This window comes from Lissotriton helveticus, chromosome 3_1 (assembly GCF_964261635.1).
Source record: "Lissotriton helveticus chromosome 3_1, aLisHel1.1, whole genome shotgun sequence".
Classification (NCBI taxonomy): Eukaryota; Metazoa; Chordata; class Amphibia; order Caudata; family Salamandridae; genus Lissotriton; species Lissotriton helveticus.
The window spans coordinates 1,940,401,518-1,940,425,098 of record NC_136061.1 but is presented as its reverse complement, the minus strand read 5'-3'; the positions used below and the strand labels follow the sequence as shown (position 1 = coordinate 1,940,425,098).

The 23,581-nt window shown below is 45.2% G+C and overlaps 1 protein-coding gene across 1 annotated transcript in view; it reads left to right on the top strand.

Annotated features, from left to right (window-relative positions):
- Nucleotides 1-1,691: 1,691 nt before the first annotated feature.
- The window catches only part of CORO2B (coronin 2B), a 359,010-nt gene continuing 337,120 nt past the window's right edge, over nt 1,692-23,581 (top strand). The window contains exon 1 of the mRNA XM_078683011.1: nt 1,692-1,857. Within this exon, the coding sequence (XP_078539137.1) occupies nt 1,828-1,857 (30 nt within the window). The 5' untranslated portion in view covers nt 1,692-1,827. The remainder of the gene's footprint in view (nt 1,858-23,581) is intronic.

The following is a 23,581-nucleotide window of genomic DNA, read 5'->3' as shown; positions in this document are numbered from 1 at the left end:
TCAGGGTACTGAACCCATTCTTCCATGGTGTTGAAAATATAAGATAACAGGGAACAACCCTGGCAGTATATGGGGGTGGTGGGGGGGGTCAGCCCACTGCACACAACTAGATAATATTACCACCTGTACCCAAACCCCCTCAGCAAAGCTGTAATCAATGAAGCCAGTGGCCAAGGTCCTTAATCTAGAGAGCGTGTGCTCACTCTGGACGCTCAAAATAATACACCCAGCACAGGCGATCAAACGTGAGGCAAACCGGTGTGTAGAACGCGCAAAACGCGCGTTCTAGAAAGTCAGGGAGACGTGCCGAGGCGCGCCGCCCAAAACGCGACCAAATCCAACTAAAAACCAGCCCAAATGGTCAGCGTTTCTGGGCGCGCGCGTCGGCCGTGAGCCACCCGGCCTGAACGCAGGGCGCATTAGGGAAGCCTCCGCGCGCCCTCAGGCAGCCGGTACCGGGCCCCAGTGGTGCAAGCGGAATGCCCCTCGCCGGTCAAAGACCGTGCAAACACGCGCTGAAAGTCGCGCACTCCCCAGGGAAGCCGCGCGCTGACAGGCGCTCGCTCCACCGCGGGAGCAGCCCCTGGGAGAAGACGGCCCAATCGAGGGAGCGCAAGGTGAGCGCTCGAACCTGCCAAAGCACACAAACTAAATATAAATCACACCAGAGAGCACCCCAGTCCTCAATCCATAAGCGGAACCACCCGCATCAGTCAGTCAACACATACACTTCTCCCAAGACACCCCCAAAGCGACAAGCAGAGTGAGGGGACAGGGAAGGTACACTTAACTCTGGCTTGTGAGCAGCAAAGAAAGAGGATGATGGGAGCACGCAAGGGGTTCTTATGGACTGTGGGGGCGTGCCTATACTCATGGGTGTTCATGGGTAATGAAGTTTATTGTTAATGTTACTGAAAATATACATTTTCATTGGCTGCTGTGTTTTATGCAGTAAAGATTGAGAAGCATAATCTGAAGCCTCCTGTCCTGTAATAGAATCCAGTTACACAGTGCAGTGATGTGTCAGTCTGTCTATCCTTACGTCACTTCAGGTCTTCTACCTCACCCATCTTTTTTTACTTTTTTCTCTTCCTGCATCTTCATGTACCAATAACATCTATCTCAACTCTCTTTACCTCGCATATGTCTATCTCACCTCTCCTAGCAACACCCCACTCTCTAACCTACTTGTCTGTCATGACCTCACCTCAATCTTTACCACTTATGGTGCCAATTTATAAAGTGTCCTTTACCTCAACTCTCCCTCACAACTCTCTACAGACGTTTACATGTCTATATCTGCTCCATCTACTCTCAAACGCACCTCTCTGCCTCCCTGTCTATCTGACCACTCTACTTCACACCTCTCTCCACCACATAGTTTATCCCTGCCAAGTGTCACTCATCGGGAATTAGACTAAGGCATTCTGGGAATTTCCTCGCATTACGGCGAGGTCTCAGGGCCCCCAAGCAGCTAACCCGACAGTATTTCCTGTATTCAGATCACAACCTCTCACCCTTATTCTTCTTCCTGCCCCTTGCCGCTTCCTTCAGCCAATGGGGAGGCTGGCCCTGCCCCCGAGTGGGCCTGAGTCACTGATTGGATCACAGCTAGTGCCGCTGACTTTGCATGGGCGCGGGCTGCAGCTTCCCAGTTACCGCCCCCGCCGCTTCCTGCTGCCCAGGCTCGCACCTAAGTCACGCCAAGACTGACTCCCGTGTCCACCGGCTCCCGAGAGCGCTCACCCTTCACACTGCCCCCCTCAGAAGCAGCAAGAGGCTTCCTGCTCGCTGTGGTCCTGCTGCGCCCCCTGCTACCATCGCGTAATGGACAAACAAGATTGGCAGGACTCTGAGGTACACTTCTGGGGAGATGCCTTGTGTAAATGATGTGGTTTATTAATCTATCTAACACTGGCTCAGTAAAATTGGTCCGGTTTTGTTGACATTGATTTGGCCTTAAAGGCCGCGCTGCAAAGGGTGAAGCAAGCTTAAACAGTGCAATTTTTGTAACTATTGTAAAAATAATTGGTTTTAAAGCAAATATACTTTTTAAACATTGTTTTGGGGTTTCTCTTTCAAGAAACTTTTTTGGGTAAATGTGCGTTTTATCACTCACCGGGCAAAGACAACTTACTATACGAAAGAAATGTGGAGTCCGGTCTTTTCCCGTCTCTTCCACTGACTGCTCGTGCTTCTGTGTCTGAGCACTATGGAAATCAAAGGTCGAAGTTATGTCAGGCCTGCTTTAGACTTCCCGCCGGCATGCAGGGTAGGCGAATGAGAGTGTGACCGCGTGTCCAGCGGTGGACAAAGAGGGTGGCCAGTGGGTGGGGAAATGTATAAGTACCTGGCCCCAGCCCACTGTGCATCGGAAATGGAGGTGCCGGCATAGGAAGGAGTCTCTGCAACAGGGCACAGGGAGGTGCCTGATGCAGCCTTAAGGGGGACGGCTCTTACAGCACCCACTGCGTGTGCCGCTGGCACCTGCATAGTGCCGACATCATCCAACCCCCGCTTAGCAATAATAGTCGCACTGCGCAAAATAAACAGTCCACACCAGATTTGTTGGGAAAACAGTTTGCTGCAGGTTTATTACATACAAGGAGTATGCCAACTTAGTGGGTTAACTTATGGGCGATCCAAGGGCAGACAGCGGTGACTAAACTAAGCTCGCCTGATGAGCCAAACTGCACTGTGGCCAACCCAATTGGTGCTGCTATTTATGTGGGGGTTATCCCCCTTACATAGTATTGGACACCTTGTCCATCACTTTTACTCACGCCTTTTTAAGGGCGGAGCGTATCCAGGCAAGCCCTCGGTTGCTCAGGCTTACAACCGCTGGAAGGACTAGCGGGGCACCGTCGTTTTCAACTGTGGTCTTGCTGTAAAGACTCCTGGGTTTTTGGCATAATGCACCCCTAGTGTGCTCCTGAAAGGGTACCCCTCATACCAGTCAGCCTCCGGATTGCCCTGTAACTCCGTCAAAGCACTGGATGTGGCCACCGTCATATCTAGGGCACCCCCGTGTCCAGCGGGGGACAAAGAGGGTGGCCAGTGGGTGGGGGCGGGTATAAGTACCTGTCGCCAACTCACTGCGTGCTGGAAATGACGCCTGGAAGCGCCAGACATTGGAGGGACTCCCGGGATAGGGAGTCACTGCAACAAGGCATGGGTAGGTGCCTAATGCGGCACTAAGGGGCTATCCTCTTACAGGACCCACTGCGTGCGCCGCGGGCAGCCGCAAAAGCTGTTGGGTGTGAGTACCTGTCTGGGTAGTGACAACCTTCAGGTTCTCCTCGACCCGGACTGTACCAGCGCCGGGTCGAGAGTAAAATAATCAGGCCTCCCTGGTGAATTAATGAAGGAATAATGACAGACGGGCGAGGATTGAGAAAACGTGGAGGAAAGAAACAAACATTTGCAACGCAATAGGTTTCTCATTTACGAGAGTTTAAACTATTGTCATTTACAATGGCAATAGCTTAAATTCTTGAAAATGTGAGACCTTTATCACTTCAAAGAAGCGGCCGCTATTGTCCGGGGTTGCTTGAAAGGGAAAGCGTGCTTATCGAGCTGAATGCAAGGAAAGCACGTTGTGCGTGCAGTAGGAGAAACTCATTAAAGAAAATAGGGCTTACAGACTAAATAAGACATACCGTGTCACAGCCAAAGTAAAAGGGCCAGTCGCCAAGGGAGGTTACAAATGAAGACAAGGTGATACTAAGGAGGGATTAACAAGCCTATTAAGGAATTGGAAGCCATCATTTAGGAAGGACAATGACACAAGCCAACGAAAAATATGGGGGGAGAGTGGGTGGGACTTCAAGTACAATACTCCAATACAGCACGCCTTGCAGAGTATGCGCTGCCCAGGCTCAACCTAAAAAGAAGATGAAGTTTGTAAAGACGAGTGAAAAAGATGTAAAAGCGAAAGGATTGTAAAAAATCAACGAGGCAAGAAATAGGAGAAGAAATAGAATTTAAAATGAAACTGAGGGAGTTAGATATACACAACTGGAAGGGAGTGGAAGAGGAATGAGAGGACGAAAGTAACTTTGAGCGAGATAGTAAATTACAATTTCTATAAAAGAGCGCCACAAAACCCATTTCTTGGCACCTAGGGCTGCAGTGGTCCTTGATGTCTCTCACTAATTATGGGACATGGCACAGTTCCTGGCGACATTAATGGTAAAAAGCGCCCTGATACTTCAAACCAACGGTCATTAATTTGATCAGACGTTTTGTGCTACCTGAAACTTATTCACTGAGAGAACGTTGCATTGCCCATAGTTTCGCTGGAAGATTAGCATTTTGCTTAGGTAGGTATGATAATGTACAAGTACTGGCCAAGTGCTAATCTGTGATTTATTGTGGGTCTAATAAGTATGTGTCATGCTAAATCCACAACATTTTCAAAATTGTTCTGTCTAATAGTTCTTTTTTGGTCATTTAATTTCTGATCATTATGTGCCCCACTTTAGTTGTCTTATTTAAGAAGATGTTAATTCTTATTGTCAGGCTCTCCACTTTGCTTTTATCTCGCAGTAGTGTTCCTTGATCCTCTGTACTTCTAGACATCTGTTAGGAGCCATGGATGCGTGTAGTATGAGGAGCTACTGATGCATGTACTCCTAAAAACTACTGATGCATATGCTGCAAGTGCCAGTAATGATTGCCTTCACTGTGAGGCACCAATAATGCATCTACTGCAGCAGTCCTGAGTGGTACTACTGATGCACAGGCCCAGAATTGGGACACTGATGCTCATCAATCCTTGGGGCCATGGATGCATGTAATGTGAGCATCCACTGATGCCTGTGAGGCAAGGGCCACTAATACTTGAATAGTGTGGTACCACTTAAGCGTCTCTTGTAGTAGTTCTTGGTTGAACTAGGTTGAAGTTGGCCCAGAATGGGGAAACTGATGCAGCAGGCCATAGTAGGGACACTGATGCAGCTGGTCTTGGGTGTATGGTCGTCATTTCATAGGGCCGTTGATGCATATGCTGCGTCTGACCACTGAGACAATAAAGCACCGTCTGTAGAAGGCTGCATGGTGTGGCTTGCCGGTAGACTGAGTGAGGACTGGGTTGGCCAGTAATCGAGTCTCTAACTAGTCCTGACAATAACAGTGCATCGCAGTAATTATTTCTGCATGATTTTCTTCGCATTTTGCAACCAAAGCTAGCAACTGCATTTCAGATAATTGCGGGTGATGAGAGCAAAGCAGCTAATACCCGTGAAATACCGGCAGCAGGAACAGCACCCCTTGCAATTCTGCTAACTCCCAGTACTCCCCACCTCCTTTCTTGCTTAGCGTGGTCTTAAATCAAAGAGCCTAAAACTTAACACACCTTCAATGAGCTGCATCTTTTGGCCACAAGCCCACATGAAAAGCGAAACTGTAAATCCCAGAATGCATTTCACACTGTGGAATAAAAAGACAGTTTTGGAGAACATGTTAGACATGAAGGGAACCCTTGATTCCCTTTTAAGGGCAAGTTTGGCCATTTTACATGTCTGCAACCATGGGAGCATTTCTGCTTATGGGGTGTGAGTTATTCAAAGTCAGTGTGGTGAGCTACTTTCATGTTATGTTCATCCCAAGTAAAATGGGTCTTTTGGGAACCACCTGCCATCTACTAGTTCAAGGGTAGAGTGCTATTCCGATCTATATTTCCGGATCTTATCCAAGGATTCACACTCCATTGTTGGTATTCTGAGAGGGATACATACAGTGTCTTTCTGCCCTTCACCCCTTTCTCTTTGCCTTACTCTCTGCATAACCACTCTCTTTACCTGGCCTGTCCTTCTGTAGCTCTTCATATTTGTCCTGTATCTCTATTGCTCTGCCCTCTCTACCATGCCTCTGTCCATACTTCTCTTAGTGCCTCACCCCTCTACCTGTTTACAGCAATCTCTGTCTCTCTCTAACTCGCCTTCTACCTTACCCCCTCCACCACTCTACATTTAATTCTCTCTCTCTGCCACATTCTAAAACCCGTCCTATCTCTGTGCCTCTTATTCTCTGCCTACCTCATCATCTTTTTATGTTTTATACCTTTTTCTGGCCACCTCATCTTTCTCTCTTCACCACATGCCACTCCCAACAGTACCTATCTTTCTACCTCATTTCTATATCTACCACCCTTCATCCTCTCTCGGGATTCCATTGTTTTTACCTTTTTTAAGGCTCACCTAGCGTTGCAGCGCGAAGCGCTGCCGCTAGCGAGCCTTATTGTCGCTGTCTTGCTTCCCCAAGCGGTACAGACTGGTGCACGAGCAGACACCGGCATGTGAACGCGCTTCCAAGAAACTGGGAAGACTGCAGGCGTCGCCACTGGCACGAGCCGCAGGGAACAGCAACATGCACGCTCACGGCATCACGCTCCTACTGAAGGACTGGACTTTTTAACAGTACCAGCGGTGCCAGGGAACAACACCTATAACCTTCATGGGATACCTGTTTCGGCGCACAAACTACAGAGACACGGGACACTTCCTTCGGCGTCAAAGATTCAAGGTTTATTTACTGCAGGGAACACAGAAGTCACAACAAGTACAACACGTGCAACTTGGGGAGACTGCTTCAAATTGGTTCTGTGGATCGCTCCTTTTATACAAAATTAACTCATAGGACAACATGGTACACAAAAGTTTACAACCTGGTTCCCATAATTATCCCTCAGAGGGGTCGCTTTGGTCACTTTGGTACACATAAGGTCCGGAACATAAGTGCGGAAACATTTGGCGGTTCCCAACTGTAAAAACCCATCTTCCCAACATTAGTGAATTCCAATCGGCAGTAAAACAGATCGAAATAGGGACAAAGACAGGTGCAGAGGGAGATGGAGACAGTGGGGAAATCGAAAAGGGTGTAAAAGGGGAGGTATCGGGAAACACGAGATACAGGCATCAAAGGGACGTGCCTAATGAGATGCACGGCTGAGACAATAAACCGGACGGCAAGATGAGCCTCGAGCGGGGCCATCTGCCTTACAGTATCATCCCCCTCATCGTAAAAGATATTTACAAAGTACATGTGTCTTCCACAAATATCCTGAGAGTCCCAGGGTGACGAAGCGGACAGTGTCCGTTCGCTGGCTACTTGAGGGCAAGAGACAAAATGGATGCCGTATCTAAGATGGAACCCGTGGGTACAGATGAAAAACCCACATATCAAACGAACGGTTTAAGTTAGCACAGCGAAACTGCGCACACTTACTAAACTCGTCATTTGCGGTTCTTAGATACCAGACTTGACCATATTCGTGCGAGTCGAAAACATCACTTAAAATTGTCACGGAACCTCAGACGCTCCTTTTGCCCTCATGTAGGCAAACACTAGTCGGAATCATATTCGATATTCATCAGACCCTCGAGATGTTGCTGTAGCATAGCTCTGTCCAACCGAGACCCTTTGGTAACAGGTGGCTGTCTCATACACGTTGTAGCACAGAGGCCACATAAGGCAGGACCGCACTGCACGCAAAGGCAACACGTGAACAGGAACACTACAACGACTCCAATGATCGTCAGAATTTTCCAACCCCAAGTCGACATCAGGCCCCAAAACCATCCAAGTAGCGTCCAATCCCCTACATCCACGTGTATGGATTCGGAGATCTTATGTAACTTCGAGATGGCTTGATAGACAGTCGGAGTGTTATCAGGAATGAAAATACAGCAGCTCGAATGGATCACTTTACATACCCCACCTCGATCTGCTAAGATCACATCTAAAACCATACGGTTTTGTAACGTCATAAGTCTATCCGCCTGAAGTTCTGTGGTGATATTACCAAGGGCACTGGCAGTAATATTAGCTGTCGATTCTACCACTCGAGTCAACTGTCTCAGGTTCCTACTATTAATCATAGGTCCCCAAAATGGGAGGAAACCCTTGAAAAAGTCTCCTGCCTCTTGACCGGCAGTATCCTCTTCGCTAATTACGCCTCTCACAACTCTAGTTTTGTGATAATCTGCATCTACAGTAAATGTCGGAGGCAACAAGTTTGCGATAAAACATGAGCCCATGAAGTCAGAGGGCAACCATGCATACGCACGATCATGACAAATAAAGTATGTACCCTTGGCAGCCAAAAACACAGGGGACGAGACCATTGGCAAAATATAATTTTCAGTGCAAGCACTCTCTCCAAGTCGGGCTTTCGATCTACGGCCGCGACCTATTAAACAAAAATTGCCAGTGTGGGGTACGACCCATATCGGAGGCGAGCTTTTAAGCTGTTTTTCACCAGTGAACACACTATATTCGCCTCTACTTAGGACCCTATAGGCTTGTACCTCTTCTTCAGGGATAAGCGAGGGATCATAGATATCGCTATCTAAATCCTCTATTGCTATAGACAAAGATTTTTGGTACGAGGTAGGACCAGAGTAGGGGGAACGTGGTTCTCGAATGGGGTGGAAACCCAGTGCGCTTCGAAACATTGTTTGAAATGCTCGAGCAGACCCTTGGGAGCTATACGGTAACACCAGATATGGAATTCCCTTATCCGTAGTATGTGGCATCAACCCACACACCCAACAATTAGTAGTGTTAACCACTAACTGATGCTGATGAAGGAGCTGAATAAAGGAATTGTTGCGGAATTCTGCACGTCTAGCCTGCTCGTGTTCAGGTAAGATGTGAAAAGAATGAGGAGAAACAGTGGAGGTGAGTTTAAAGTCAGGGGTAGGAGTAGGTATGATAGAGGGCAAGAAGTAAGACATTGTGTAATACACTCCACCCGCCAATAACGCAGAAACAGTCACAAACAGTACGAATATTTGGAACACACAACATTTGGTACGACTGAGTTGCTGCAGCTTGAATCTTTGTGCTTGAGCTCTTTCCAAGTCCATCAGCTTTGAAAATGCCATTTCCTATGACCGTCCGCAACGTTTCTTGACGCACTTCGTTCTGTGTAGCAATAGTCAATTCCTAGGAGTTCCCAGGAACCGACGGTCTTTAACCTAGCGTCAAGACCTACTAACCAGGAGGAAGTACACGCGCGGCCCTACGGCCTTTATTTCACAAATATATATATATGAAAACAATGTCTCTCAGCTGTGGAAACAAAAAATGTAAGGAACAAAGCTCAATGAATATGTACGAAATAATTACAATAGAATGAGTGTTCAAACTGATCATGGAAAACGGGATAATGCATTTGTCAAGGGACAGAACGGGGTTTTTTATTAGTCTTTAGTGCTGGATCTCAAAAAATATCGGGTTTTCCCAGGACGTGTCTGTTCGTTAAACAAAAGATCCGTTGAAGGGACAACGCCCTGTTGATCAGCTGAATGTTCTGGTCTTGAGTCTTCTGATGACAAGTGTTCAATAATGCCTTTTTGCTGCACTGAGGATTCTCCGACAGGTTGTGCGTCGCTGAAAGGTACAAACGCCGGCAATCCTTCGGTTTCAGTTGATGCAATGCCTTTCCTTACCCATGAGTCTGCTGGCAACGGAATGGGGACTTTCTTGGTATGGGTGGCATGCACCCAATTTTTCCGCCCCTCAAGACGAACTGCAGTTCTCGTGGCAAGGAGGACCTGATAGGGTCCAGTGAACCTGGGATCCAAATTGTTCTTGCGTGAAAAATTTCGCGTTACCACCCAATCTCCGGGCTGGAGCTGGTGGCCTGGACCCTCCGTCTGTGTCGGCAATGCTTCGTGAACCTGTTGGTGAATTAACCTCAGTTTAGCAGTCAAGTCATGAAGATAATCGATCAACATTGGATACTCAAGATCACAAAAGGCACCCGGTCTAGGGACCCCCCAAACATTGGCAGGACGACCGAACACTATTTCATAGGGACTGAGCCCTACTCGGGAGTGTACAGTTGCCCTTGTTGACAGTAATGCTAAGGGTAAAGCGTCAGGCCACGAAAGACCTGTCGTAGCCTGAATCTTTGCTAGTTTTAGTTTAAGGGTGCCATTGTACCCTTCAACCAAACCGGCTGACTGAGGATGATTGGCACTATGAAATTTCTGTACAATCCCTAACCCGTGACACACACTCTTCATCACGCTCCCAACAAACTCACTTCCGTTGTCTGACCACACAACCCGAGGCATTCCGTAGCGGGAAAAATACTCTTTGAGTAAAATTTTTGCCGTGGATAAAGCCGTATTATCCTTAAGGGGGTAGGCCTCGATCCACCTAGAAAATGCACACACCACAACCAGCACATACTTCAAATTATTACATCTCTCCATGTGGATAAAGTCCAACTGGATAACTTCGAAAGGGTACGCAGGAGGGGCAAAATGGCCAGGTGGAGTGGGAGTGCCCTTACCAGGATTGTGCATCAAACACACCATACAATTCTTAACCAAGCGTTAAGCACATTTCGTAATACCATCATTCTTCCACACAGGAAACAGCAATTTACAGATACCTTTCGCGCTAATATGTGCTAACCCATGTGTCATAGTCACAACAGCCAGCACATATGCATCAGGCAACATCCATCTTTTCTGTTCCGATAAGTCAGTCCAACAACCATTCGCATCCAACTTTCCCGTACTTTCTTTCCACTTCGCCTTTTCAGTCTCGGTGGCCTCATTCTGAATTGCTTTCACACTCTCGATAGTGTTCTCACACATACTTGATTCTGCAGGCCACCTAACCGAACTCGTCACATACATTCGAGTGCTAAGGTTCCGGGCAGTCTCCTTAGCAGTCTCATCCGCAAACGCATTACCACGACCAACATCATCCGTCACCTTACGATGCGCACTACATTTAACAATTGCCACTTGCTTAGGCAACGTAAGTGCATCCAAAAGATCATTTACAAGCTGTCCATGTTGAATCTTCGTACCATGTGACGTAAGGAATCCTCTCTCTCTCCACAGTCGTCCAAAACTATGTGCCACACCAAACGCATACTGGCTATCTGTAAACACATTCACCCGTTTATCCTTAGACAACACACACGCTCTCGTCAAAGCAATTAACTCAGCAGCCTGAGCCGAATTCTGACTTAATCTTGCACTTTCCACAATTGTTCTCAATGTAACTACAGCATACGCAGTCGTCACATCACCGTTCGGTAACTTGAAACAAGAACCATCCACATACAAAGTACCATCGGGATCTGTCAATGGAGTATCTTTTAGGTCAATGCGACCCTTAGTTTCCTCTTCAGTTTTGAGATAGCAGTCATGTACTGCTTCACCACTTGATTCTGCGTCGATCGGCAGCAATGTTGCTGGATTCAACACATTACATCGTTTTATCCGTATATGACTGGCCAGCAACGTCAACTCATATCCAGACAATCTTGCGCTCGTCAGATGTTGAGTTTTCGTTCGATTCAATAGAGTGTCGACTGCATGCGGAACCATTACCGTGAGCATATTATCCATGACTAGACCTGCGGACTGTCGAATGGACGCCGCAGCTGCCGCTGTTGCCCTTAAGCAACTTGGCAAAGCTCTTGCTACTGGGTCTAAAGTCGAAGAAAAATAGGCACATGGGCGTTGCTTACCACCAAAAGACTGTGTCAAAACACTCAACGCGCAACCATCCCTCTCGTGAACGTATAGTGTAAACGGCTTACTGTAGTCAGGGGTACCCAACACAGGAGCCGAACACAACGCATCACGCAATTCCGAAAAACTTTTCTGACATTCTTCAGACCAGGGTACTGGGGATGAAACATCTTTACATGTAAGAGCTATCAATGGTTTCGCCAACAATGAAAAATTTGGAATCCATTGTCTGCAGTAGGACGTAATACCTAAAAAGGCACGAACATCTCTTTGGGTTTTTGGCACAGTCATTCGGGAAATCGCTGCAATTCTCTCTGGGGTCAACCTTCTCCCTTCTTTTGACAATAAGTGACCTAGATAGGTAACTTCTTGACAACAATACTGTAGCTTTGAAGGCGATACCTTGTGGTGCAAGTCATGTAGATAGTGAAATAATGATACTGTAGCTGTTTTGCAAATGGCCTCCGTATCAGCTGCCACTAAAAGATCGTCAACGTATTGAATCAAAGCTGCACCTTTAGGCAATACAAAGGCATCAAGCTGACCTTTAAGTGCTTGGCTGTAGATTGACGGACTCTCACAGTAGCCCTGTGGAGCGCGTTTTAGCCTAAAACTGCGACCTCCTAATGAGAATCCGAACAGGTCTCTGCTTTCCTCTGCAATCGGGATGCTAAAGAAAGCATTCTTTAGATCGATCACTGTGAACCAGGAGGCAGATGCTGGAATCATTGTTAATAAGGCTGTAATGTCAGGGACCACAGGAAATTGCGGAACCACTATTTTGTTTACCTCTCTCAAATCTATTACAAAACGATACACAGGAGGTTTAGTTGGGTCAGTTCGTTTCAGAATTGGTAATACAGGGCTATTGCACACGTTTCCACGCGTTTCTTCAACAACACCTTTTCCAATGAGATCATGAACGATTGCTAACAGCGCTCGTTCGCCCTCAAGAGAAATACGATATTGAGGTAAACGCGGTAATCGCGCATTTTGTTTCAATTGAATCTCATAGGGTGGAATGTCTAACAGGCCCACGTCATTGGGACCTGTGGCCCATAGAGACGCAGGGAGGGAACTCAATTCCGATGGGAATTTATCAACCGATAAATACATGGGAGAGATCACTCTCCGTCCCAATGTAAGTTCCACTCCTTCGGGGGAACAATACAATGTTGCATATAATCGTTTCAACAAATCCAGACCCAAAAGATTTTCACCACAACCTGTAGATAGAATCAGTGGAGCGGTTAGCTCACAAGGTCCAATCATAAGAGGCAAAGGATTAGAGACTGGGTTACTAACAGGGGCGCCAGAGAATCCAACGGAAACATTCGTTAAGCCAGACAAAGGTGCGCCAGGGAGTTTTGAATGCATGATGGAACTTTTCGTCGCACCAGTGTCTAACAGAAAAGGCTCAACTACACCCGATGTAGCCACTGCAACGTAAGGCCCACTCTGATCGACCGGAACTGACACTACTCCCTCTCTTTGTCGTTGGCTGTCCTAGTAATGGTCATTTACAGCAGTCTCGTGCTCTACGTAATAGTCATCCACATTATACTGTGCAGATCGAACTGACCCCGCATTTCGCTGGTCAAAGTAATTATTTGCATCTGATTGATTTTGATAACGATCACTCTGATTGTGGGATGAACCACGACCTCTACCACGTGGTGCCTGTTGAGGACCACCACCACGGTTTCCACGTGTCGACACACCATTCAGGTGGTCCCGTAAGGCAAGACAATCATATTTTAGGTGTCCCTCTTTCCTACAATATGCGCACTGATTATACCCAAGTGAAGATCTGGAATCAAAGTTGTCAGAGCGCGGCTGTGTCCTATCGGGCTGTGCTCGCGGTCGATACTGCTGTTGTGCATCATTTTGGTTTGATCGTGGAGGGTATGCTTGTTGCAACAAAACCTTTGTTTTGAGTTCTTTCGTTTTCTTTTCTACACGATCACTTTCTTCCTTTTCCCTATTCTCATAATACTGAGCCGTTGCTAGTATTTGCGCAGGGGTTGAAACTGCCCACGCACTTTCTGAATTCTTTAATTTGTTGCATAGCTCAGGCAGCAAATTTGACACAAATTTGTCAACGAATAACCGCTGACCTCCCTCAGCGCCCATGTCCTGGCCGCTGTGGTCGACAAATGCTTCCTCAAACCTTGTAAAGAAATCCGAGACACTCTCGTCTTTCTTTTGCTTACAAGCTGATAACTTATCCCAGTTCACCTTCATCGCTGGCATGAGAGTTTTCATGAGCGTAATGATTTTCTGAGGTAAATCCAAGATCAACTGTTCAGGTTTGGCCCCACCAACTTGTAATGCATCAGCTGCTAGTAGTGCAGCCCAATCACCCCCTAATTCAGCTGCGTGATTGGCTTGACGAATTTTAGCCCAAACTGGTTGCGGTACAACATTGCCAAACAACATGTCGATGTCGGCAATATTCATAATAGAAGCTTCTATCAGTTGTGATAACTCCTTATAATAACCAGCCGGATTTTTACGCGGATCGGGTAAGGATTGCTTCACTTGCAAAACTTCCGATCGTTTCCATGGAAGATGTATCCACACCCTTCGAAAATGTGGTAAAACCGCAGGGTTAGCTTGCGGATCTCCAGGCACCCACAGTGGCGGGACTTCTCTCATGGGATACTGACCAGGAACCGCTTTCCAGTTCTCAGTGGTATCATCTAATGTCACCCGAGAATGTGCTGTGGATCTGAATGCTAATAAGCGTTCCACTGCACGTCGTACATCGTCTCCTATAATCATACCGTTCGAAAAGTGACTTTGAAGTTCAATTATGTCGGACGGTACATCATCTACATCATTATTGTACCATTCTTCCCTCAAAAAGTTACACATTTCCTCAAATACGAATCTCTGTGTAGGCTCATTAAACTGAGTAAACGTATCAAAGACTACCCGCGGAGTGTAATTAGCAGGATGTCTTATCCACCTATGTGCCATTGTTACTAACGTCTCTTTCTCCCTACCACTAGGGATCTGACTCCGTCTCTGAGGAGTGTCAGATGAATCAGACGAAAATAACGGACCAGAAAGAGGTGAATAAAGGGTAGCAACAGAGTTAGGAACACGCTTACGAACAGAAGGAGAAAGAAAAACAGGGGCAACAACACTAGAGGTGAAGGAAGGCATAGTAGGAACGGACAAGGTAGTTGGAGTAGCAGAAACAACAGTCTGCAAAGGTACAGGTACGGGAGCAGTAGGAACGAGGACAGGTGGTGGAACAAACGTAGGGTTAACAGCGGGCTGGCCCGCAGCCGCTGGAGCAACAAGAGGAACAACAGGAGGAGCTATAGGAGGAACTACAGGAGCAGTAGCACCCTGTACATAAGGAGGTGGTGATTTCATCAAGTATGATAACAAGGAATCCTCCTTCAAATCTTCTTCTTTCTTTTCTAGATTATTCGGTAAAACTGGGTAACATTTATCTATTTTCATGTGATGCAATCTAGTAGCGATTTCCATATCTTTTTCTTCTTTGTCTTGTCTACATTCTTTTATAGCTTGCATTACAGGAACGAACTCTTGCTTTTTATCTTTTTTAAGTTGTTTGATTTCTTTCTGTTTGGCCTCTTTACGCCATATCCGAAAGGAATCAAACATAGCTGGCCTAGCTTTCTTTAAAAATAATTTAGCCTCAAGATTATCTAAAATCGAAAGTTCAAAAGTTCCGTGTGGTGGCCATCTAAGGTCACCGTCTTTCTTTGTATAGCGGATCCAGTAATCATTATATATTATAGGACCCACCCCATGTCGACTATAAAGATCATGTATCGGAGTTCCAACTGGAGGTATCGGACATGAGTCCTCCAACCGGGAATCCATTGCGCAACATTTGAAAATACGAAACAAATCACTATGGCTAGGCATCGTGCACACTAACCTAGTATCAAACTTCAAGGATTACCGAAGCAATAAAACCTCGTGTAAGTCAAAACCCTCGGTTTTTGGCAATTGCAACTGTCAAATAATACTAAGGACCAATACTAAGAACCACAAATGCAATGGAACCATGCAACACAACAAAGCCTTAAGGCTATTACAAAGCTCGGAGAGCTAACCACAAAGCCCGAGGAGGCTATTACAAAGCTCAGTGAGCTATTACCACAAAGCCTTAAAGGCTAACCACAAAGCTTTCAAAAAAGCTAGAACAACCACTAAGGACTGGGAGCGACCCACAAATACTTAACTCAGAACTTCAATGGCGTCACCAGGAAGGCCCGTCTATCGTCTCGCTTGTACATAAGGTCTACGCCGGGCGTCGAAGATAGGTCGACAGTCAGGGCATCGGTCCGTTGCAGCCGTCAGGAGGCGGGAATCTTCGCAGGGAAAAACTTCGGGCCACTTATTTCGACAACAGGATCGATGAAGCGGGGTGCACCTTCCCTCGGAGATTTCACACGAAGTTCCTCACGATCATCAGGCTTTGGACCGGACCGGTACCGCTGAAGTCGCCCCACGTTGGGCGCCAACTGAAGGACTGGACTTTTTAACAGTACCAGCGGTGCCAGGGAACAACACCTATAACCTTCATGGGATACCTGTTTCGGCGCACAAACTACAGAGACACGGGACACTTCCTTCGGCGTCAAAGATTCAAGGTTTATTAACTGCAGGGAACACAGAAGTCACAACAAGTACAACACGTGCAACTTGGGGAGACTGCTTCAAATTGGTTCTGTGGATCGCTCCTTTTATACAAAATTAACTCATAGGACAACATGGTACACAAAAGTTTACAACCTGGTTCCCATAATTATCCCTCAGAGGGGTCGCTTTGGTCACTTTGGTACACATAAGGTCCGGAACATAAGTGCGGAAACATTTGGCGGTTCCCAACTGTAAAAACCCATCTTCCCAACATTAGTGAATTCCAATCGGCAGTAAAACAGATCGAAATAGGGACAAAGACAGGTGCAGAGGGAGATGGAGACAGTGGGGAAATCGAAAAGGGTGTAAAAGGGGAGGTATCGGGAAACACGAGATACAGGCATCAAAGGGACGTGCCTAATGAGATGCACGGCTGAGACAATAAACCGGACGGCAAGATGAGCCTCGAGCGGGGCCATCTGCCTTACAGTATCATCCCCCTCATCGTAAAAGATATTTACAAAGTACATGTGTCTTCCACAAATATCCTGAGAGTCCCAGGGTGACGAAGCGGACAGTGTCCGTTCGCTGGCTACTTGAGGGCAAGAGACAAAATGGATGCCGTATCTAAGATGGAACCCGTGGGTACAGATGAAAAACCCACATATCAAACGAACGGTTTAAGTTAGCACAGCGAAACTGCGCACACTTACTAAACTCGTCATTTGCGGTTCTTAGATACCAGACTCGACCATATTCGTGCGAGTCGAAAACATCACTTAAAATTGTCACGGAACCTCACTGCCCTCCCGCGTCTCTTCTAAGGCTGTTCGGCGCTCCAGGCTGACTTGTTTGGATTGCATACATTTACTTTTTTACGTGGCTACAACTTGGCAATGGCTCGCTTAGTACTCCCATTACATTGACATTTAAACTGCTTGGCTTTTATCACTGCTTTCTCCCTCAGTAAACAGATCCGCTCTGCAGAGTTAGCAATGCACGGATTAGGTTATTTTTGAACGTCTTTTTTTCTGCGTAATTTGGATGCCAAATGTTCTACAAGTCAGGCGGTAAATACTCCGACCATGAACTCTATAAGGGCACTTACCATGAAAGCTTTGGTTGCCTTTTACGGTAGAAGTATGCTTTTCATTTGCACGCCTATACACTGCATGTCCTGCCCTCCCAATAACCAGGTGAGCTGCTTTTTTTTCTGGGATATTTTCTGATCTGTTTTGACATTGCATATCAGAACTATGGTGATCTTACTGGTTGTTACATCACTCTTCATTGTAACCCATTAAAGTGAAGTAACCAGTCTAAGCGCTGTTCTGTGTGTACAAAGAACACTGGTGTGCGTTACGAAATCGCACAGTACTGCATGCGAAATGTTTAACTCAAATTTCACAAATAGAACTAGATTTCAAATACATGTATTTATAATATGCAGACTGATAATTTGTGCTGCAGGAACGTTTTCGAACTTATGATGGTCTATTTATCCTAAAAGTGGTATCAGAAGAGGCTTGTAGTATTTTATTACAGCTGTACTATGGGGCTATTTATTATATCGAGCAGTCACCTATGGAAAGGAATGGGCTATTCAGTGTTACTGATGGGCAGAGAAAATATGAATGAAACACCTGAGGTCGAAGGGTTCTTTTGTCGATATACAAAGAAATGATGAATGCTTTAGATCACAAGCAACAATTTCTTATTGATTTCACTTTTGAGAACTTACCATTCTCATATGTGTATGGTTAGGTATCTGTATATCGTAAACATGGTTAGGAAGCAGCTGAGTGTGGTATAGAATATAATGAGAAATTTTGATGTGTGTATAAATAATACAAGATTATCTGGAGGGGAGCAGACAAAATTAAGGAACCTGGAGCCTTTTGGGTTTTATATCTAACGAGTGTAGTAGCTGGATACTTTAGAAGTATCATATGGGGTACCCCTTGAAGAGGTTGCTTTTAGTTATTATCTGAAGTGCATAGGTGTTATGTGAAGAGGCTGGTGGTGGTGTTGGATATAATTCCAGGTTTTAAATATTTGGCTTCAAAAGGCTTGTTTCCTGGTCATTTTTTGAACCTCTCAATTCTAACTTAACACTGTCTTGACTATTTCTGCATTAAACTCTTGAGGCGGCTAGCTTTTTTAGCCAGATTATGGCTGTACATTAGTTGACCATGTCCACTAAGGGATGCTGCGGGGTCATTCATGTGGAGTGATATAAAATGATCACAATTATTTAGTCCTTTGAAAGCACAAGTATCAATAGAGGAGCCGATGTTAATTACGGGATGTGGTCGAGTATGGTGTTGCCATGTTCCAAGTGGTGGAGGTCCATCGCTTAGACTGTGGTCTGGAAGTTCAAGCCTTAACTCCAGGGTGCCTGCTAACTGAAAGAAATGTAAATGTGTGCAATTGATAATCAGCAAATTTAAAGGCTGCTTTGGAGCCAGCATAGATCTTAATTGGTAGAATCATGTGACGCTGTATAGTGACAGAGTTATTCTTTTTTAAAGGCGCCTTAGTGGTATACCTGTTTTTGAGTATGTCGTTTAAATGGAAACCTATAAAAAAACAAGCATTTACAATGTAATAGGTCTCGCATTTACAAGAGTTTATGCTATTGGCATTGTAAATCACAATGCCTTTTATCTATTTGCTTCAAAAACCAACACATTAATAGAAGGCATTTTAATCTACAATGCCAATAACTCAAACTCTAGTAAATGCGAGACCTACTGCATTGTAAATGCTTGTCTTTCTTCTGTCTTCCGCCCATCATATTTCTCTTACTCAAGACAGCCAGGAGTCACTGTCTAGACAAAGAAGTGTGCACAAAGAAAGAGGAAAGGAGGCACACAGAAAGGGAAGAGAATTATGCAAAAAAAAATCAGATTTCACCAGATGGAATGCTGAAAATACTTGGAGTAGCACTTTGATTTTCATGGCTGCACTGAGACTGCCAGTTGTAAGGGACACTTTATATGTGATTATGAATAGCTGCCAATTAAACCTACAACATCAAAGGCTATGTGAGTAGGTGATACTTTTACATTATGCTGCTGTCCACTAAACATCCACCACCAAATCACCATTTGTATGTCTTTCCTACAATGGGAGTAATAGGTTGGTTAGACACTGAAGCCAACATAAAATGTTGATACAAGACATCTATATCCAAGCAGAAAAGAAAATGCTTTATCAGTGCTTGTTCAAGTTTTGTTTTGGTACTTGGTTTGGGATGCCAGACAGCTTGAGCTTTTGGCTTTTTTGTGTTCCCGGCTTCCAAAAGTTGAATATATAATTCAGTATTGGTTCACGTCATAAGGACTTTAATTTGCTGAACATAGTTAATATGTTTAAAATTGTTCTGTACTGGGGGACCCAAAATATGTTTGCCTGGCCCGCCAAAATCCTTAAGATGTCTCAGTGAAAATACAGCACTTTTGAAAATCTTGGTATATTAGTGCTAAGGAACAGTACAAGAAGATAACACGATGGCTTAGTGAATGAAACACTCAGGGCACAGAGCTGTTTGTCTAGATTTAGAGTCCCAACAGGGCAAACACAGATTCCTTCCACACGTCTGAAGTCATTTAACTGGGTAGTGGTAGTGTATCTTATTTCGAAGGCTTATAGATGGCAGGAGAGGTATTCAAACAACGTTTTATTATTAATTTCTGCATGGGCTGCAGATGGTATGTACCAACGTTCCAACCATGTAAGGTCCACTGTCTGTAGATACCTCCTGAAAGTGCTTATAGGTCTGCTTCCCCTCAAAGTCAGGGGATAGGCATTACAACCCCTCAAATATTCAAGGAGGGGACAATTCACTATTCTAATTTCAGGCCTTGAATATTTGTGGAAAGTGTTTGTGAACGTTGCCGTAAGTGTCGGTATACAGGCACACTATGTGTGAAATATATAATGGCGTGAGCACTAGAGGCCGAAAAGCTTTGACGGATGCAGAGCTTAAACAAAACAAAATCACGGACTCATTTTTGGGAGCAAGAGCTTTTTCATCATAAGGCTCTGACCTCGAGAAAAATCGAGTTAGGCAGAAAATGAAGAAAGGAGAAAGGAAAAGATAAGATACCGGCAACAAAGGGAGAAAGGTTTGAAAGAGAGCCTGCAGGAGTGAGATAAAGAGACAGGGTTGTAGGGTGGGGGAAGAAAGATGTCATTAATGATGAGCAGCCGTGGTGTTCAGCATCACCTGTATCATGATTGGTATCACTGTTTCACTGCACTGTTGACACTTACTATATACATTATGTAAGCATTTCTTGCAGTCATATTTATACATAAATATACATGCCAACGATTTAGAGCAGACAAGAAGGAGATTGTAAAAAACATAGTCCAGAGAATGTATTGTCTCCACTGACTATTTTTTTAAGCAGAGGCAACCTGCCCGAATCCGGTTAATTGCGGCGTATGATGACAGACAATCGGCATTTCGTTTTTGGCAGTTTCATAACATAGCGCAAACAAAAAGCGAGTTCTAAATGCTGTTTTTGTTTATAATAACCATACTTGTTACTTGATGTATATATATTTTTTTTGTTAATTTGAAAAATTGCATCAGGTTTGGACACCTAAACTGTTGAGAGGCAGTGGCGGTTGCCTTGTACCAATGGGCGTGGGGGATACAAAAAATACAAATAAAACACTTCCATTGATGGTGCGCCACAACTTCCTCCTCCGCCGGTAGTCATCCTTCCAGGCAAGCTCCAACACACTACCAGGAAAATGCACGAACCAATACTGGCGCTGCTCTCCCAGCATGAGAGCAGCGCCGGGGTTGGATAGAGCAACCAGCTTTATTCATTGTTCTGAATGAGAGGTCCTCCTTCTCCTTCCTCCTTCCTCCTTCCTCCTTCCTCCTTCCTCCTTCTTCCTTCTTCCTTCTTCCTTCTTCCTTCCTTCGCCCCCTCCTCCTTCTTCTTCCTCCTCCTCCTTTCTCCTTCCACATATAACAAGCAGTGCAGCAAAGATATGTGTCTTCAAGGGGCATTACAGCAATAATTCGGTTATGTATCTCATAAAATGTCAAAAAGAGCGACACAGCAATAATTCCCAGACACAACCTCACAGATCACGATTCAAGGAGGACTCCTGTTATGGAGTACATGACTCCCAAAGGTCTCCTCTGTCATTCCTCGGTATAATCGCCACAAATTCCAAATCTTTTCCCATGAGGCAATTCTTGATCAACGCAGCACCTACCTGTAACTTTCAACACTGTTTTTGTTTGCGCCATGTAAAACTGCCCAAACTAAAACATTGAGACCAGTCACATGCTCTAATTTCCCCCTTCAAGAATTAAGGGCAAAGCATTAACCTTTGAAGGCAGAGGCTATTCTTGGAAAGGGAGATTGGAGCGTGCGTGACAGGTATCAAGTCTTTATTTTTGGCAGTTTTACAAAACCCTTGAGTCGGGTTTCTGCATGCAGGAATTGGGAGGCGGGAGACTAGCCTTGAAATCGGTAGTCTCCGGCATGAATTAAAAGGGTTGCCATGTATGCATAACAAAGTACTGTAAACTCCAATACATTACTTTCAACGCTGCATCTCTCTCTGTACAGAGGACTTTTTGTGAATTTGTTGAAACAGCATGCAAATAATTTCATCGAGAATTTTGGGCCTGATTTAGATTTTGGCGGAAGGGTTACTCCATCAGAAATGTGATGGACACCCATCAGCCTTATTTAAAAGTATTACAGGTGCGCTGACAGAATAACTTTAAATCAGGCCCTTTGTCTAGTTTGTGTATACACATTATGTGGAGAACTAGGTTGCCATGTCTTTCTGAATACAACATTTCAGAGTTATTTATAGTACTAGTGCAACAAGACATTAACTTCAGAATGCATATGAGACGTGGGTGAGCAGATGGAAAGGAGGTACAAACAGATAACTTACCTGGTTGCATGCTTGACAGAACTCAAGATGCAAAAGTGAGGCGTACCGATGGTTAGCCTTTACTGAGCAGGCATCTTCCCCTAAACTAATTGGGTCGAGCCTAGTGAGGTACTGGGTTTTTAAGAACCGGCATAGAACCGGTAACCCAGCGGTGTCAGGGTACACCCAGAGACCTCGGGTTCTTCCTGATCCAGACCACAGAAACTCAGAGTCTTCTAGGTGAAGTCAAAGATCGATTTATTGGCTGCAACCAAGGTAACAAGTGTCCTAGAAGTACAACACACGGGGAAGTATATTCTCAGGAGACTGCTCGAATTTACAAAGTCAGGCTTCTCTCTTTATACAGAATATTCAGCTTCAGGCAAACATTCTTCGAATTTGTAGTATGTCATTTACAGGTATTGGTTACAAAGAAAAAGCAGAGTCATGATGACATGTACATATTTCACGTCGTGCTGCCCATAACAAATCACCCAGCAAGGCCCAACATTTCATCAGATATCGGTGGACCCCCAATAAAACAGGCACCTCCCCACCATAAAGTAAGTGAAGCAAAAAGAGTAGAGACAGATGGGAGCAAGATACGGCAGGTGTGCGCGCTGAAATGGTTTTATGGCCTGTTGAGCCTTGATGCTATCTTGTTCGGCCACTGGGAGGGGAACTGACCTAACGAGTTCGGCCTGGGGCAATGGCTCCAACTTGCACAGGTCATAGGAAAGTCGATTAAGGAGTATGTGTCCTTGTGGAATTGAATTCAGCTGGATTAAGGCCTATGTAAAGGGCAACACATAAATGGAGGCCAAGGGTTCAGGACGTGAATGACGATTTCGAGGTGAAATAGTCACCCGAATATGCTGAAAATATTTGTACATGGTATGCTCGTCATTCTTGGTCTTTTGATACCAAATTCGTCATGTTTCGACGAAGTTTTAATTCTCGAGTCCAGAACGATTACATGAATCCAGAATCTTCAGAACCACAAACCCTCCTTTTGCCCTTACATAGGCAATTAATCTATCCTCATGTTAATCTGAGTCCAGATCTATATTCCTAAAGTCATTGAGATGTTGCTGTAACATCATTCTAGTACTCAGTTCATCTCTTGATACAGGCTTCCTTATACATGATGTGACGCAAAGGCCACATATTGCAGGAGCACACTGTATCCATAGACAGAACAGGAAAAGAACGGCTAAGACCATCCCAATGATCATTAGAATTTTCCATCCCCAGGCAGATATCAGTTCCCAGAACCATCCCATTAACGACCAATCTCCTTTATCCACATGAATAGATTCGGAAATCCTATGTAGTTTGGAGATGGCCTGGTACACTGTTGGAGCGTTATCTGGGATGAAAACGCAGCAACTCGATTGGATCAATCTGCATACCCCACCTCGGTCTGCAAGTATGACATCTAAAGCGACCCTGTTCTGAAGGGTCATAAGTCGATCCGACTGGAGCTCAGCAGTCAAGTTACTAAGGGCACCAGCAGTTTCAATCAC